The 20,195-nt window shown below is 28.7% G+C and overlaps 1 protein-coding gene across 1 annotated transcript in view; it reads right to left on the reverse strand.

The window, feature by feature from the left end:
- Positions 1-1,809: 1,809 nt before the first annotated feature.
- The window catches only part of LOC107441958 (alkaline phosphatase-like), a 91,841-nt gene continuing 73,455 nt past the window's right edge, over positions 1,810-20,195 (reverse strand). Inside the window, exons 3-9 of the mRNA XM_043050591.2 lie at positions 17,282-17,456; positions 13,263-13,444; positions 11,635-11,851; positions 9,594-9,728; positions 6,657-6,848; positions 5,264-5,386; positions 1,810-4,273 (exon numbers count right to left, since the gene is read on the reverse strand). Coding sequence (XP_042906525.1) covers positions 3,930-4,273; positions 5,264-5,386; positions 6,657-6,848; positions 9,594-9,728; positions 11,635-11,851; positions 13,263-13,444; positions 17,282-17,456 — 1,368 coding nt within the window. The 3' untranslated portion in view covers positions 1,810-3,929. The remainder of the gene's footprint in view (positions 4,274-5,263; positions 5,387-6,656; positions 6,849-9,593; positions 9,729-11,634; positions 11,852-13,262; positions 13,445-17,281; positions 17,457-20,195) is intronic.

Consider the following 20,195-nt stretch of genomic DNA (forward strand, 5'->3'; position numbering starts at 1 on the left):
CGAAAACATTTTCAAAATCTCATAAATAATGAAAGATTGAAACCTTTTTGAATCTTAAAAGTAAACTTTTTGTGTCATATTACTACTATCACGATGCATTATTTTATAAGAAAGTTCAGCGTCCTCCAAGAAATACAGGCGTCTTTGAAAAAAAGAAGGAAAACCAATTTGTTTAATGTTGAAAGTATTAGACTAAAAACTTATTTGTTAAAATCCTTCCAGTTTAAATGAAAAATGAAACTAAACATTAGACTTCAGTGATGTTTGACGCAGGTTTCAAACAAAATTATTTAGAATGTTTTATCGTGAGGTGAACATAATTAAAACATAATTTGGTACGACAAAAACTCAAAATAAGTATTTTTTTTTATGTCAACGAATTTCAGAGGCCTCATCACGTCTAACGTTTTTGTCTAACTATTCTCAAATTTCATTCCAAATTATGATATGAATGGAAAAATAACCAAATGAATGGTTTAATTATCATATAGTTTTGGTTTATTTACCATAATTATATATATTTTTTTCCAGAGCTGTAATTGCCATGCAGTGCATAATTTTACCAGAAGTTTTTTTTATCCGTGAGTAAAGATAAGTTCCTTGAATTTTTGAAAATGTTAGTAAATTATTTTCAGTTTTTGAAGCACAATTTGAGATCAGCTAAATCACATTATAAATATGGTAGTGTTTATTTTATGAAAATGGATTCCTAAAAAGGATATTCTTTAAATATTTGTTATACATTTTTTTTTAACTTTCAAACTAACGCACCTTTAAAACCAGCCTAAATATTTATACAAATGTCTCTTCCATAGTAAATTGCGAGATTTTAAGAATGTAAATTAATTACTTTAAACAAATTTTATAATAAAAGAAAAAAATATATATATATAATCACAAATTACACTAATAATGTGTAATAATATCAATATGATGAAATAATAATAATGAATAATATAAAATCCCAAAATTACGATTTAGCAACTGACATTCACAATATGGAAGAGGAAGTAATAAATCAAATTGGTATAAAACAAATACATAATTAGGTATAAAAGAAAGAAAAGTTAATTCCATGTATATTTTTTTGCCGGTTTTCAAACAGAGCAAATGTGTTTACAGTGTTTCATATAATCAAATATTAACTCTACAAATTTCATACAACGACATGAAAAATATCGAAGGTAGGCAATATTTTTGGACTGGAATTTTGGAGAATCTTTAAGATTTAAATTACAAAACAAAATTCATCTGTGGTGTATGCGCTCCTGCTAAAGGGTTAATTTCTATTATTGTTCCCCTCCAAAGGATCAGAATCTATTTTTCTTAGTCTGCTTTAAGAACTGCTTATTCACTTTGGTATTCTAATTTTAGAGTAGAATCTATTTTTTTAAATATACTTAAAAAATTGCTTATTCACTTAGATTTTGCTCTAAATTTAAAATATCAAAGTGAATAAAGAATTCTTAAAGCAGATTAAAAGAAATAGATTCTGCTCTAAATTTAAAATATTAAAGTGAATAAGCAATTCTTAAAGTAGATTAAAAATTAAATAAATATATCAAAGTGAATAAGCAATTCTTAAAGTAGATTTAAAAAATTAATTGATATTTTAAGTTCATCTCTAAATTTAAAAAATTAAAGTGAATAAGCAATTCTTAAAGTAGATTAAAAATTAAATAAATATATCAAAGTGAATAAGCAATTCTTAAAGTAGATTTAAAAAATTAATTGATATTTTAAAATTAGAGTAGAATGAATTTTTTAAAATCTGCTTTAAGAATTGCTTATTTGCTTTGATATTCTAAATTTCTTTCTCTTTTTTTATCAATCAACCTTATGTAAAACAATCCATTTTACTTTACTCGAATAAGTGTTATAATCACGTCGATAACACGCAAGTTGAACTTTCATTTTGTATACATGGTTTCTTAAAAATCTTAGAAATAAGAGCAATAAGCAAAAAAGAGTTATTTTCCAGCACGTAATACTGTATTTTAAAATATGTACAAAGACTGCTTTACTGTAAGAATAAAATTCCGTTGTCTGTATTATTTTGTCTAACTTGCCTGTGAGTCTAAGATGCTCATTCATTCGTATTTTAATACGAATCAGTTATTAACCAATAATTAGTTATTTCATTCTGATTAATTCGAATGCTATTATTTCGTAAGAAGACTTTTGTCATGATCATTCTTTCACAATTAAATATAAACGAATGATGTACATATTAATCATTATTATCCGGTATTAATAAGTATTACTACGTAAAAAGCTGTACGTGCTCATTTTATTACGCACTTTTTTATTATTCTATTTTAATCTTAATGCTTCTGTCATCCCACATAAACATAATTGTAATTATTTGAAGAAAATTAAAATTATTTCAACATTACAATAACAAGTAAAAAGTGTTTAAATATTGTGCAAGAAAAGAGTAATGTATGAACAGTATATAAGAAACAGTAAATAGAGATATGTATAGCAATATAAAAGAAATAAAATGCAAAAGGGATATATAATACGTTTTCTATATTCGTTTAGGCAATTTATAATCGTTTTACAAACAATTATAAATAGTTTCATAAAATATGTGTTCTATAAACAAATTATTGTACTTCAGATTTTCCTCTTCTTCAAACAGTTAACTTTTTTCTATTTGTGAAATTAATTTTCACTAAATTTTGTTTTTAACATCATATTTAAACTTAAATGAGCAAGTTAAATTTATTAAAGTTTAAAAGTTAAATGAACTTTCGGAAGACGATGTTTGCTTTTGTATGAGTTAGCAACTTTATTCTAAGAGCATAAGTATCTAAAACATGCAAAAATTGCGACTCATTTTGTAAGAAAATTAATTTCAGCAAATCAAATTTAATTATTTTTAGTACTTTTATTACACCTATTTTACAATATTATACCCATTATTATATTTAAAAAAGAAGCTATTATATTCTCAAACAAGTTCAAATTTAAATTTTTTTAAGTTAATTTTTTATGTTATTTACTTATAATTTGAATATTTTTTTAATTATTTGAATTAAGAATCTTATTTTTATTAGTAGTAGATTGAAACTGAAATTTTACTTAAATTAATAATTGGTTTAACATGCTTACAATTTTTACAGAATTTACAAACGATTGATGCACTACAACTTGTTATGCAAAATGTGTTGCACTATGTACCATGTACGAGTACCTCGTATAACATAAATTAAAAGCGTAAAGTCAAAATTATAAACTGTAAAAATTAAGCTATACATGAAAAAAATTTCTGATTTTTATCACTCTAGTTAGTAAAGTATTTAAAAACTGAAACACAGTTTTAACAAGAAGAAGGAAAAAAAAACGACGTTATACTTTTTTGCAAAATTTAACATTACATGACAAATAATACTATGCAGTTGATTTAAACCGCATTTTGTTAAATGTTATTCACATTTTGTTATTTGTATTTTGTTATTACACATTTCGTTATTTGTATTTTAAAAATTAATCAAAGGTAACATCCAATATAAGCTTTGGGCAATAAAATGATAAGCCACAGTTTAAAAATGTTTGCGAGAGTTGCGGTACAAACGCAATGATTTTTAGGTAATTGTTGAAATTTCTCTCCGATTTGTGCTACCATCTAGCGGAAATTCTGGTAACTCGCTGCCCTCTAGCGGAAGTTCCAGAAATTTGTAAATTAAATATCTACAATCAGTACTAAAATTACCTTGATATTATAAAGATGCCTGTCTTAGAAAAGTGTGGCTTTTCATGATACTGCTCAAATATTATCTTTCAAACATACAAACATAATATAATTTACTATACGGAGATCGAAATTAATTAAAAAGCACAGATCGAAAAGAAAAACGTTTCAGCGCTCTTGACTTTGTACTGCAGAGCCTTAAAGTGTTAAAGAACGCTTTCATTTCTGGTCATCATGATTTCAAGAACCAGAAACAGATGAGACAAAAGAATGAAATGCTCCAGACACTGGGTAGCATTCGAGAATGTGTGGAAAATGAATAGAGTACTTCTTTGACGATGTGTGGGGAAGGGCATTCGATGACATGTCTTTGATACGTTTGTTTTCTTCTTTCGCAGTCGTCTTTTTGTGGACCTATGCACGAAGCGTATGCTAAAGCGTGTGGTACGTAGGTTTGTTCGAATACGCCTCGCACCAGGTGAGACATTGGTCCTTGTGCATACACTGGTACGTCTTCTCCACCGTGAGAGTCCCATCTTCTGGGAACAGCTGATTGCTGGATGTAGTTCTTATCCTCTGGAAAGAAGAAGAAAATTAATTTTGAATTCGAAAAAAGAAAATTTTTTGAATGTAGAAATGTATTTTCGAATCTGAAAAGAAACGTGAATTTATTTATTTATTTTATGAATTTAAATAAAAATAGTTTGTACGTAGAAAAATATTATATCGTAGCTGATTATTTTGAAGAAAAAAAGTGAGGAAAAAATAGTTCAAACAAAATAGTTACGCTAGTAAAGATAAATTAATGGATTAACAAACATTTTTTTAGTTTAAAAAATTATCCGTTAGTTAAAATAATTTAAAAATTAGTTTAATTCAATATTCAATTTACAAAGTTTCAAAGCCGGAATAGCCCGGCGGGCAGGGAGCTGGACTCACGCTCGTGAGAAGGGGAGCTCGAATCCAGCCGGTCTTAGACTCCCTGTGTAGTAAATGGTGACTGGTGTACGTTAAACATATTAGGTTACAAAGTCCTCCACGTTCCCATAACAAATTATACCTCAGGGGGTTTTGAATTGGAAATTGACCGTCTTCTTGTTCAGGTCAAAATTCCGAATGAATGAATCCGCTCCATAAACGGGTGAGACTTATGGATGTGGCAGGAGTCGAATTCCTGGCCATAGATGGCGCCACTGGAAGGCAGGAACAATCGTACACCTTTCCTTAATGGCCTACGTTAACAACAACAACAACAAAGTTTTAATTTCATTCTTATAATACACATATTTATTCAAAAGAAAAAAGCTTGATAGAACAAGATGTTAATTTGTTCAATTTTTTTTTTTTGCCATTGAGTGATACAGCAGTTTTCTTTATCAGATGATATGCTGTAAGTAATGTATGATGCGTTTCCACTTAACTGACATGGTACGAACAACTTGTTCGATAAAACATGGATTGGAATCATTTGAAATGCTAATAATTTGCGTGAGTAACTGTAGCGTGTATAATATCTAAAATCCAACAATTTTAAAGGAAAGTAGTTAAAAAATACAGTTTCCTTACCTGTATTTACATTGGTTAAGTTTTCACGACCACCAGGAAAGTTTCGGTTATAGCCTGGACCATTAGCATACAATAAAGTAGTATAAGGCATGTTATCGACGTCAGACACTTTGTTGTCAACACCTTAACAAATATTTAATTCAATGAGTATAGAAAAAAATGCAACATATGTTACATTATATCCATACAAATTTATCAAACTTTACTCAAAAAATATGAAGATCCCATGTACCATCAAAGGCATTATAATGTAGAAATTTTTTTTCAATCAAGAAATACTTCTAAAATATTTATTTCAAAATTGAAATGTAATTTTTACATTTAATTGCTAAGATCATAATTTCCACTGTTTCAAGAGAGCCATAGTCTTATAAACAATCAAAATTTTCTGTTTTTACTAAAATGATTCCTTTAAATTTCAATTTGGAAGTAACAAGGTTAATAAGATTTTTACATTACTAAACATGGATAAGTTGGGGCTGAAAAATAATTTCACTGAATGTAAGTTAAAATTTATATGCGTTCTAGAGTGCTCAGACCGGTTGGACCTAGTAGAGAAGCAGTTACACTACATCCGATTGCTCTAAAGACATGTGGGATTTTCAAATCTAAAATTAGTTTTACTCATAAAACTACAGATATTTTTAAATGACAGTTTAGCTTTAGTCGTAAGGTACAAGTTTAAAAGCTTTATAAATGACAGGGGAGCGTAACTGTTACTAACATTTTTATGGGAGTTAGGGCACATCATCAGGATTAAAACTGCATAAGAACCCATGCCCAGAAATGTCATCATACGCCACTAAGGGCGCATCTCTATTATTGCCTGTTCAGAAACGCATAAAGATGTCATAATATTGAAACGTCCTTAGCGCCGCATGCCTGTATTCCCGGGCACGGATTCTCATACAGTTTTATTCCTGATGATGTGCCCAAATTATCGTAGAAATAATTGTAGCATTTACGTCTCCCCTTTAATATATATTACGTTTTAAAACTTATACATTTCGACAAAAAATAAACTAAAAATGCAATCTAAAAAATTGCTAGCTTGGAGATAGAAACTAGGAAAGCTTGTAATAGATAGCTTGGAGATGGAAATTGAGAGCATATTTGAAAGCACCGACGTGCAAATATCCAAGATCCGCTCTAAAATCATATGCAACCGAAACAAAAAAAAATGTAGCCAGTGCCATTCAATTTAATTAAATAAATATCTAACATTCCTCAGAAATAACTGTTTGTTACGAAAGTATTCGACTAAATAGGCGTTAAAATATTCAGTGCATACTTAAAACGATAAAAATGAAAGACATTATAGTATGTATTTGAACCCCTTTTAATAACTGGAATATAATTTGAGATAGTAAGACGTTACGTGATGATTACTTACCGAAAATTGAGTTTCCTCTCTTAGGGTATCCACCGAAAGCGAAAACGTGGGAGTGGTCGGAAGTGACCACCATTAGTGTCTCATCTGATCGTGTCATGTCCAGGGCAGTGATGATTGCATCCTCAAATGCAAGGGTGTCCACTAAAGCTCGATGTGCATTGTTGAAGTGATGGCTGTGATCAATTCGACCTCCTACGAAATACATTATAGTTCTACAAAACATCTTAATTCCATTGATTTTATCAAAAAGGTTATTCAACCTTTGGTTTATTTCTCTGCTCAAGATTATAATTCGGTGGCTGTGAAGTTATTTTCGCATTATTATATTTAATCTATTATTGATTAAAAAAGTATTTTGGAACGAAGAAATTAAATGACCGAAATTTGAAGCTTCCTCATATACTTGGTACACTATAACTTAAAATTCAATTATCGAAATTTTATGATATTAAATATAAAACACGTTTAATATTTATTAAGTGCACTGTAAAAGATTCGGGATCAAAATTAAAGTAAAAATGAAGTACTGGCACCCTGAGTGCAACATCCATAAAATCCACTCTACCGTAAATTCCGTTTTTGTCGTAAAATTTTATACCGTCATTTCTACAGTAATATTTAATAGATTGCAGTGTTACAGTAAATTTACAGTAAATATTACTGTAAAGTTACGGCATACTCGTATGTTACATTTTGTTCCGTAAAACTTAACGTTAAAAGCAGATTTCACGGTAAAAAGTAGCGACGCTCTGAGTGCCGGTACTTTTACCATAATCTGATTCAGAATAATGACAGGCTGTAAGTTGTAAATTGTTTTGGTAGCTAAGTATAGTAAATTTCAAAACAAATCGTCAGTTGAAATTTCCTACCTTACTAAATAATATTACAGTGCAATATCGAAACTTTAACAAATATTGCAATTGCAATATGTAGGTCTCTAAATTTCAAGTTGAATATTAAAGATGTCTTATTAGAAGATTAGATGTCTTCTTATTCACACTGGATAAGAAGATACGCTTCGTTTATCAGTGTGAGTATTCAAAAACTTACGCCCATTTTAGTTAATTAGCATAACTTAATTAGAGTTAGATTAAACTATTAATATTCTTGTTTAAAGACAATTTTGTATTTTAAATTGCTCTAAAAATGATTAAGTATTACTTTAAGATGCATTTACTTACATTAATTTCATACACACTTTTGATTAGTTGTATGGTGACGTTGTATGATGACCTTTAAGATCGATCGTTTCTGCATATACTGTAAGATCTGCGGAACTGACAATTACTACAAAACTACAGAGCTGTCATTATTATTGCTTTTTTATTAAATTGAAAAAGAATGCTAAATGAGTTAACCTAATTTTTACAACTTTTATCAATATTTTCAAGTTAATCAAGCAATGAAAAAAATCGTGAAATTTTGCTGTCATGTTCACTGGTAGTTAACACAAAATGATTATTAGGCATATTATGGTAAATAAAAAAAAATAATGGAACGTGATTTGAAAATATTTAAAACCTAGACATAAATTAATGCAGAGATAGAAAAATATATTTAAAATGATGAAAAAGAGTAGTTTGTAAATGCATACTATTTTGAAAAAATAGTATATTTTGGTCAGTCACGTCCAATTTTACATCTACAGTATCATCATTAAATACAGAAACAAAATAATTGCATGCACAGGAAAAATACTTTTCAATTGACCAATTCAAAAAAGATGAGTTCAAGACTTAAAGTGTAAATGTAACCCACATAAAAATGTTTGCGAATATGTTCAATATACTACTTTTTTAATGTGAATCTTAAAATTAAACTCCTATTGAAGGGATTCGGGTAATGCAACAATAAACCTCATTTTTTGAAGATAACATTTTCACAAGAAACTTCTCTTTAGTATTAAATTTAGATAGGTACTTCAGAATTTGTAGTTATACCGCTAGATTGAAGAACAATACTTAGAAACTACTTACTGCTCACATAGAAATTAATGCTTTTATACAAGGAGAAAGGTAGAATTCTGGTAAAATAACATTTCTAGTAAAAAGAAATAATTCTACTTAATAAAACCAAAATATACGGTTTTGAAATAAATTATTTGGTAATTTCCCTGCTCTACTGGTAAGGGTTTAAAAGATATTTTGGTTTTCAAAATTATAGTTCTGATTTCCATTCATTTAGAAAAAATTACAAAAATGAAAAGTAAATTTAATTAAACAAATTGCTTTTATATTGTATCATACTCTAAGATAACATGATAAAAGTATCAAATTTTACCCAATGTATTAAATTTTATCACACATTTTAATACTATATTTTATCATCGATTTTACCAAAATCATTACCAAAACTTTTTAGTAAAAATAACCGAGTTTTTTGATGTTCCCATGGAACCAGAAATATGGTAAATTTTACCATATTCCAGTAGTTTTGACCATATTATTTTTTTCAACATTCATAAAAATTGCGATGTTTTTTCAAAAATCAATCTCCCGAAATAATTGAAATTATGGTTTATCAATTCATTACTTAAAATCTTTAACCTCAACCTCAAAAAACATTACACACCTAAAACATTAAACCTTTACCTAAAACCTCAATTAAATAGTTGATATGTTTTTGTTTTTTTTTAGATTTGACTTGATTGACTATGGTTCTGTTTTCCTATGGATTCGACTTGATTAACTACGGTTGAACTTACATAAAAATGCAATTTTAATTTAACATCTTTATTGGGTTGCCTTAAATTTTTACTGTATTATTAGGATTCAACTTACAGATTACCACCCAATTTAATGCCAATTTTTCTGAAAGTGCAATTTGTGGGAATTCCAAACTTGCTTTTATAATAGTTTAGTTTATTGAAATATCATTGCTGTCATTATTTACAGCAAATATAAAAAAAAATTGACAAGTAGCATATAATATATTTACCTTCAACCATTAAAAAATAACCCTGTGAATTTTTCCTCAAAATTTCAATAGCTTTTGCTGTCATTTGAGCAAGAGATGGTTCACTGTCTTTATCTCGATCAGACTCGTACGCCATGTGACCGGAAGTAAAAAGTCCTGAAAGTTTTATAACTTTGTTAGAGAAATATGAATATTCTTGTGGTTATCAGATTTTAAAATCAATAAACATAAATATTTTTAAAAATAACTCATTGAAAACACTTGTCAAAAATATAATATTGCACACAAATAATAAAATAGTCTTTCGAATTAATAATTTTGTAAAACCCAGAACCCGTTGTAAACTATGCATATGACGTGTTTCGGGAAAATAAACATTTGTTTATTATTGTAGACTGCATTAAAATAAATATTTTTAATGTTTATTTATAAGGATTCTTCTGCAAATTCTTTGAACTTTTTTTCGTCCCTTCTGGTTTTAATTGATTCATGATCTGAACTCGCTTAACTCGTTCCCTAGATACTAGTATTCTTCTTTTAAGTAATTGCGAACACATAGACCAAAACTGTCTCGTATTTCGATTGTACTCGGACAGCAAAGATATACGTCCTAAAAAACTAAAAGTGAAAAAGTTATAACAAATAGCAATAATATGCTTTTATATATTAAACTTAACAAGTTGAATGAACCTAACCTTATTTGTTTTATTTCTTAAAAAAATGAATTTGGATAATAAAGCTTAATTCAAATATGGATATTATGCTGGTTTTCGCCACTTATAACTAACATATGAGAGGTATTAGAAACTATTATTTAACACAATATGGTAAACTAATTTTTTTATATTTGTTTGTTAAAAATTAAGCAAAAATTAACAATTTCAAAATGATGCTAATACATATGCTAACACACATTTTTTCGTAAACATTACGCGTTGAATATACAGAAAATTTCGTATTCCAAATTGGCAAGAGATCGGATATGTTTATTTATTTTATTAAACCCTTATGTGCAATATTTAAGTGCAAAGCTGAATATTTTAGTTAATAAGGCATATTTTACGCTTAATATTTACTTTACCAGACAAAATTTGGAATTATTTCTAATCTGCATGAAATTATTCTTGGTTTCCTCAGACAATCAAACAGGCTTTTATTCAAATGTCCCGCCTACTACAGTAGTGATTTTTTGTAATTCAATTGCTTTTACGTTTTTTTCTCAATTTATTATTCATTTCTGGTCTTTAATGTGCAGGCATTTTTATTTCAATTTTGATAAGGATTCTAGAAAGATGTATTGTCGATGATCTTGAGCATGATTTTGCTAATACAACTCTCTTTACACCATAATAACCAGTTATACTCTGTAGAGGCAATGGAATTTTCTTCCTCTTCTTAGCACTACAGACCAGAGCAGGTCAGGGCCATCCCAAAGAGTTCCTAATGATATTTTAACTCATATAAGAAGTCTGCACTGAACCGTTGCTTCCAATATACAGCAACAGTAATTTACTTCCATTTTACTTTATTGAAAGGCAAATCTATTGGAAAATAAGTGTCCAAAAATGCTTCCATCGTCAATGAATCTTTTGATTTTGTATAAGTTTCAAATGAGGTTATAGCACTTTTACTTTAGAAGCTACCAAACATTAAATATCAAAAAACTTAAATTTCCTTTGATTAAAGGAAAAGTTGCCATTTCTATTCGATATTATTATCCTTAGATACCGAATACCAGCATTTCTTAGTTATGGATATATTTTTTTGCATGTTCAAAATTGTACTATGTAACATCCGTTTCAGTCTGCCTGAGAAAAAAAATTGTTATATCTAACTTCTACTTTGCTAACTGATGTTATTAAAGATTAATCTGCATAAAACGTTTATAATTACAAAATAAAAAAGCTAATACCTAAAACTTTTATTATTTTTTTTCGATATTAATTTGCCCTATACAAGCCTCTTTCCGCAGAAAATTGGTTGAAATTTTAGAAAAAAATACATTTTATCTCTTTGAAAAGAAATATTCTGCGAAATAAAAAAAAGGACTATCTGTACTGACCCAGGAGGTAATCTACTTTGACGGCGTCCACTTTGTCTAGCTCTTTCTTCCTGGACACGTACTTGTAAGACAGACCTCGAATTTTTTTATCTCTCATCCACTCTTCGATCAGGTTCCGGCCATCCTCCCTCCTTCCGTCTCGTTCATTGCTATTTTTTGAACTACTTTGCGAGGCGGTCTTCGATAAAAAATGTCTCCGTCCACCTCCTAATATCACCTAATAAAGAAACATTTCTATTTCTTAAGTTGATTTTGAACAAGTTACTCATAAAGATAATATTGTGTTCAATACAAATCGTACTGCTTTTTCTAAAAATATTCTAAACCATTCAGTTAAATCTTGAACTGTATTACGTTTATGTGAGATAAAAATTTAAAATATGAAATCGAAGCATTATTAATGTCTGTTACAAAAAGAGGAATTAATTTTAATACTTTTATGTAAGATATAAAATTAAAGTATGAAATCGAAGCATTATTAATGTCTGTTATAAGAAGAGGAATTAATTTTATTACGTTTATATAAGATAGAAAATTAAAATATGAATTCGAAATACCTGTTATAAAAAAGTAAGAAGTTGTGAGTACGTTTTTTCGTATCATTTATAACTCATGAATCGTTAAAAGTAGTGTTTTAAAATTTGGGCAGTGGTTTGTAAAATGGAACAATCGTTAAAAAATGTAAAGAACTTTTTGGGAACAATGCTTCGAAATTTAAATTTTCTCATAGTGTTAACTAAATACAGAAAAAAAATTCTGGTACAATTACCATACTCTATGGTAATAACATTCATGGTAAAAAAATCATAATACTGGTGAATAAAACGATATTCGGTGTTTAAACTATTCATGTGGTGACGGTTTATTGGTTTACAAAATTATAGTTTTAATTACAACACATTATGTAAAATATTAAAAAAAACTTAAAAGTAAATTTTACGAAACATATGGTTTTTTTAACCATTTACAACAAGCGTGGTTTCAAAACCGTAAAAATTGAGCTTATCTGTGCATTGGAGATCTTTTTAATGATTTTTATGGTTTAGCACCTTCATGGTGCTTACGTCTATGCGTGAATGAGAGTATCCTATTTTAATAGCGTAAGGTCACAAATTGGAGAGAGCAGGACACTTCTGCAAGGAAGGACCATCTGCAAGGAAATAAATGGCGTTATTAGGTGGGTCTAGCTCGCGTGATAAAATTTTGGTTATTTGACCGTATTTTGGTGATAAGTGACTTTTCTCACATTTAACAGTCTGTATACCATCTTATTTACGATTATTTTACTGTTTTGTTTGAATATGGTAAAATATCAATTAACTAATTTGTTTTTTTAACCTTTTTTTCCATGGAATTTTAAATAGTGTGCCCATATTATTTGTTTTTAATTATTCTGATTTATCAGACAAGTGTTTATGCCACTTACAAAAGATCCGACCTTGTAGTTTGTGAATTTCGAAAACCATAAAGAGTTTAGTTTTGTTACTAAAATCTGAATAATAGAGCCAATGACATTCAAAATAGAACGCTCTTTTCTCGCACTGTAAGTTACTTTCGTGCAAGAAAGCTTTGTATAGCATCCTTACTTACGGTTTCACTCTAAGAAACTAAATATTGAAACCACTCACATTGATGTTTCTCCCAGGACTGTCCTCAATCAGCTGTTTAGCTATGTCTTTGCAGTCTGCTTTAGACGAGTCATTTGCAAGTTTCTCATCACTTTCCCAGTAGCGGTTAACTGAGTGAGCGAACATAGCAGCTGGCGTTGCATGGGTGACTCTGGTTGTTGTAACAAGTCCAGTTGATTTTCCTTTTAAAAAAATCAAAATATAAACGTTTTACCCACAATGAACATCATTTGAACTTATATCACTCAATATTTCATTCGTGAAATCTTTATTTGTTAAATTATTCAGTTTGGATGAAAATTACCTGATATATGCTTTCAACTACACAAAAAAATCTAATGATGGTGTCGCAGTTTTATTGAACGAAAAATCACATAGTAGGATTTAGTTTTCCTATGTCAATTTCCATATTTACTTGTTTACATAAAATTAATTATTATCAGCATAAAATTAATGCAAGTCATAACGATATTGCTCTAACGTAAAATATTCCTATACCAAATGTAAAGGTAGTATTTGCTTGTAAAATTTATTTTCCATATTTTACTCTGATGTTATTGCGTTTTTGACTTTGAGTGTTTTCTGAATTAAGAGCTTAAAACAAAATAAATATTTTTTTAGTCTTAATACTTAACAATAAGCTTCATGCACAATGCAATACTTACACTTATTGAATTTAATGATAGTGGTTAAAAGCACTTAGCGGCGATAGATAGAAGTTAAATGCTCTGGGTCGAGATAGATAGTTGTTTAAAAAACAGAAATAAATAGTGGTTAAAAGAACTTAGTTGTGTTTGTGAAGTATTCAGACTCTATTTTCAGTGACGTTTTGATGCCCAAGTAGCTTGAGGTTTCTGTGTGCCAACTTGTCTGAAAGTAAAAGCAGCAGACTACATTTTTACAACTATATCATTAGTGTAAAAACTACACCCACAACAAACTGTTGTAGAAAACCTCTTTTTCTTCTTTTTAGAAAGTTATAAAACTTTTATTAAAAAATATATATATTTAGTTTCATCGGTATGTTAGGCGTTCTAATTATTTATATTAAAAATAAATTTTTATTTTATTATTTATACCTTTTTTAGTACAAATTTAACTCAACTTGTTGTTCATTGAAGCTTATTTTATAACATTTCCTTTTCATCTTTCAAAACTGCAAATGATATGAAAGATTTTCTAGTTTTTGTTATAAATGCATTTAGAGAAAGATACCTCATAAAAATTTCTATTTCATTCTTATTCTTATTGTTATTCTATTTCTTAATTTTATTATTATTCTTTTTATCTCTTATTTTAGAATTCTTATTTAACTGAAAGAATAAATCTATTGTTCTTCTAGAATTTAAACAATTTGCTGGAAATAAAACTTGATAAACTTACATATCCAAATCATTCGATTTGCATTATTACAATGGATGCGAGATCCACAATTAACAATAATATATTTTGAAGTTGTTGAAAAGGAAACCTTCACAACTAAAATAATGTGATTTTTTTCAGAAAATCAGAAAGTCAGATTTTTTTTAATTATGTATTCAAATTTAATTAAATGACATGAAAAAACCGACTAATGAAGTTCAATTGAGAAAACAGTAGAGCTGAAATTTTGTCACGAAAGATTTTACTTTTATTTGCATGTATTTAATACCGCTCTTACTTTTATTTGCATGTATTTGCATGTAATAAACTCTATAAACTCTATAATCCTTAATCTAAACAATTTTTACATTATTTTCTACATCAGATAATTTTACCTTTCGAAATTAAAATAAATCAAACACCGAAATTCTATTGTTTCAAATTAATTTTCTTGAGGTAGACGATTAATTATTTTCCTAATCTTGAAAGCATTTTCCATATATTAATAGATTGAAATCATGCTTTCAGATTTATTTTAAATGAGGTTTTAATTATTGAGAATATTTCAATAACACATGGAAGAATTCACAACTATATGACAAACAAATATAAAGTTTTAAATAAATTTCAGATGCGTAATTAGTTTGATGAAATGCAATACATGAAAAAGTACCTGTTACTTACATTATTAGTGGTTAATCAAAGAATAATTTAAAAATTTATTTGGTCCATTAATGGCATTGCATCATTTATGAGATATTTATTGCTGCATTAAAATCTTTATAAAGTATAATTAAGCAAAATTATCATTTTCACTTTGATAACTGTTTAATTACCGAAAAATAAAACCTCCGCTCGAATGAAATACGCAACTTAATTACTATAAGATATTGTTTTTATGAAATATTTTTTGTTTTGTTTTTTACATATTTCTTATTCTAGTCTTTACGAAATTGACATTAGAGTAAATCAAGCCACTTGTTTTGGTTTTGTGAAAATTCGCATGGCAGTATATTCCGAAGTTTTAATGAAGTATGTAAATATTATTCTATAAATTGAAATTTAATGCAAAAATGTTTGGACATGAGAAGCGTAAGCAAACACAATTTTTTTAGTACATATATATGTAAATAGTTTCAAATTTTGTAGAGAAATCTGTTTTAAATGCTGTTCTTTTACTGTAAAACAAACCGGATAAAATTTCGATTACATAATTTATTGCGAAGCTAAATAAAACAAAATAATGCTTAGCAATTGTTGGAAGTATGTGAGCGATAGCGAGTAGGAGAAGGAGCTCTCTATTCCTTAACATACTTATCTAGCAATTCAATTCTGAAGTCGGAATATATAATATATAGTCTGGAAGATATATATAGTATAATTATATATAGAATATATATAGTATGGTTGTAAGTCGCTAGAATATTAATTCTCATTCTTGGTTATATGTTAATTCTAATCCTATATAATATAATATATAAAATAACAATTTAACAGACTAATAATTGTTAAATACTTTGTTACATGTAAAAGAGTAAACCCGTTTTTACTCCCACACAGCATTACAGCATAACCATGCTTCGCACTTGGTTATGCTGCACTCGGTTAACTAAGCCGGACATTTTTCAACCTGCATACCAGACTGAAAGCGTTATGAACGAACGATCTGGTCCGTCAAGTCCTCCACAAAGGCTGGTTTGTCCAATATGCTTGATCCAGGATGTTTTCTTGTCTTCTGGGTTGGGGTCAAAAGTACAATGCTACAGAGTTGAAAATTTATAGTAGCGTGATCTCAGAATTAGGGGGGCTTTTTTCAATGCCGGTCATATGAAATAATATAGTGTGCAACGAAGAATAAGCGGTGTTCAAGAACCTTAGTGTCATGATCTTGGAGGAGGGAGCACTTATAGTTCAATCTTTAAAACAGGGTGCAACTACAGACCCTCCCCCACTACTCGGCTGCTCTCAAGAGATCTGAGACCCTCAGTGATTCTACAGATATTTCCCTATTTATAATCTTTTAATTAAATTTCAATGAAAATGTGTCCCTCACTGCACATTACAACATCTCCACGTTAGTGCAGCGCTAATTTTGTAAACAGAAGTATAAGTCTATGAACCAATTACTTCCAGAAGTACGAAAATTACGCAGTTAGATGCTATCACTATTATAAGACCGATCTCTGAAAAAATGGATAATACTTACTTGGAAATACATAATATTTGCTCGGCACTGTTATTCAAAATATTGAATTGTCCGAAAAGTTCGCAGTCATTTTTGAGATGTAGAATTGGAATAGTCCTGAATTGGAATACTCTTGAATGTCTAATATATATTGAACTTGGTCTTATCTTTCAGCCCAGACTCGAGAACTGGGCCACAAATATTTAGTGAAGGTCAGATTGTGTGAGATTCTCTCAGCTTGTGAGGTCAGAGTTAAGCTTGGGGTCATTGTATAAAAAAGAAATAATCAGCAAAACGCTTGGAAATTTCCGCAAAGACAGTTCTTGGAATTAACTATGAAGATTACGAAGCAAGTTGGCTACCATCTAATTTAATATATGATTACCAAAATTTAATTTCCGTTTCAATTTCTCAACAAAATCTGAACCCAATAGGGATATTACTGTTTTTTTAGTAATGAGGTAATTTTTACCTGCACTTTGCGCCCATTCTCCTAAACAAACAACTTTCGCTCTAGCGTTTGTGTCACACCGATTGTAAACTCCACTGTCATCCAAACCAACAGTTTCGAAACGGCCTTTGACACCGCAGAGCAAAGCTGTTGCACAAGCACCGGAATCTCCAACTTGACTATCTGTGTTATACGTCTAAAATGAGAAAAAAATAAAATTATTACACATTCAGCACTAATAATAATAATCTATATTAATATACATCTATGTTCCTCTTACACTGTACCATAAAATCTGGTATTTTTCTGACTATTGGAAACACTATAGACAATCATTTTATTAGGTTGTCTTAATTAATAATTCAAGTAACGTTGAACAGTTACTATTACGTTAAGTATTTATTTAAAAAATGCTGCATATTTAAAGAAATAAGTTGCGAAGTAATTATCTATATTTATGTTTGATGGTTAAGAAAATTGCTGTGGAAATTTTGAATATGAATTGTGCTGTGGTGACGCATACGGTCATAACAATTATTGGCGACATACCTTGTCTTTTTCAAGCAACACTATGTATATCTATATAACATTAGTTGCTCAAGTTATTGTTGGAGAGTTATTATAATATAATTTCTAACCATAAATTATTTCATTACTAAATATAATTTTTTTCACTTATTTTGACCTAAATTAATACAAAATAATGAAAACAGCAGGAAAAATATGTTTAAAAAAATTCAGCTCCAAAGCTTTAACGATTCGATTGTGGCTTAAGAACTAAATTGATGCATAAGAAACACTGTCCTAAAAGTATGAGAAGATAATACAATGAGAATATAATACAATGAGAATAATAATGGAATACAGATTCTCTAATTAATGAAATCAATGATAGATTGAAGCTACTAAAGTGGTGTTGTATATGAACTTTGTTGTTCTGAGTTAAAATATGTATACTAGTTACTGGTTCTATGCTAATGGAACACCCTGGTACTTCTTTAGTTGTTATATCGAAGGCAAAATATTGTTTCTCTTTTAAATCACACGTGTATATGAAAGACTTGCGATCTTAACACGCCATTGGTATAGAGTCGACTCTGTCACTAATATGTAATTCTGTCATTGGTATATAATTCTGTCGATAGTAGTGTATATATTCTATATGCAATCAATATTATATGCAATAAATTAGCCCTTATACCTTTCAGAAGACGCAACATATTTTATCTCCCTTTAAAAAGGAAGCTTTTTTTTTACATTTCCATTTAAATGACGTGTTTTAAATTTAATACTCTGCTAAAAATAACTAATTGACATCAATTTATTAAAATATACTACAGAGGAAAATAGAACACTCATTTATATGAGTAAAGTCGATTAATATAGTAGTCAGGTCTATGAAGGGAAATGGAAGACAGTAGATAAGATAAGTGCGATAGACTTCTTTATACGGGTAAATGAATCGAGTAGAGTAGACCTGTCTATACGATGCTTGACCAAGATAAATTTATCCTGCTACAATTTCGGCTGTTGTCTTATAAGATATGTGCTATGGACTTCTTTATACGGGTAAATGAATCGAGCATAGTAGACCTGTCTATACGATGTTTGACCAAGAGAAATTTATCCTGCTACAATTTCGGTTGATCTCTTATAAGATAAGTGCGATGGACTTCTTTATACGGGTAAATAAATCGAGTAGAGTTGACCTGTCCATATGATGTTTGACCAAGAGAAATTTATCCTGCCACAATTTCAGCAGGTCTGCAGAATTAGGTCTTCAGTTGGAGAAGTTATGGAACATATCAAGAGAATTAATTCAAAGAAATATATAAATCTAAACCCTTTTTCTGGTTTCAATTGGACATAACTGGTATTATAATCGTAATAAACGTAACAGAGGGAATTAAAATGTTATATAACACGAGGAATATCAACGAAGCACATTAAATACATTTCTGTAAAAATTTCATTATCTCACCTAATATATATTTCTCTCTACGTAGAAATATAAGCAATTAGTTAAAAATTAGTATTTTATATAAGGTTAAAAGTTAAAAAACGTGTATACATTGATCAAAACGGAAAATATCACCTAAAATGAGTTTTCTCCCAGTTGATAATAAAATACTACATAATTTAATTTGTAGCAGAAATTGCTTTCCGCTGTTTGATAAAATATTATTCAGACAAAATTGCGACCTTAATTGGAAAGGTATATTATTTTTTTCCTTTCTTCTTTCATATCTGGGTAAATATCAAATAATCAAAATAAATTCTTTAATATTAAATAATCAAAATAAATTGCAAAACATTGTTTCCCGATTGTGCTTAAACAGTTTATCCTTTCTCGCAGAAATTTTGTGAAACCTATTTTTTATACTTTTTTCATTATTTTGCATTAATTTGGGTCAAAATAAGTTAAACATATTATAATTTACATTTCAATAATTTCTGGTTATGAAATACAACATGAAACTCCGGTGTCTTTTTCTGCATTAAAGGTTAAATCTCCCAAATGCGGCTCACTTCCTGATAATATTTATTTATTTAAATTTGCCTTTATTTGCATTCATTCTAAGAGAACGGTTATTTATCTTTGAAATTTCTTTAATTTGCAAAATCTATTAACGTTAAACTTTTGAATACAATTTTTTTTTAAATTTCAACTTTTCAATTTTTTTATTATTTTAAAACAAATATAATTGCTATAATCTAACAGATTTGTTTCAGTAACTATTAGACTGGTTTTTGTAATTGAAAAATACCAAGATATATTTTTGCTTGAGGACAAAACATTTTATATGAAAGGGACTCTGTTGCATTAAAAAGTTAACCCTCACTTTTTCAAATTAATATGACTATTTCTTATTACATTTCAATTACAGGTTTTCGAACACATAATTTTATCAATTTGAATATAAATCTTTATTAT

This window comes from Parasteatoda tepidariorum, chromosome 3 (genome assembly GCF_043381705.1).
Source record: "Parasteatoda tepidariorum isolate YZ-2023 chromosome 3, CAS_Ptep_4.0, whole genome shotgun sequence".
Taxonomy (NCBI): domain Eukaryota; kingdom Metazoa; phylum Arthropoda; class Arachnida; order Araneae; family Theridiidae; genus Parasteatoda; species Parasteatoda tepidariorum.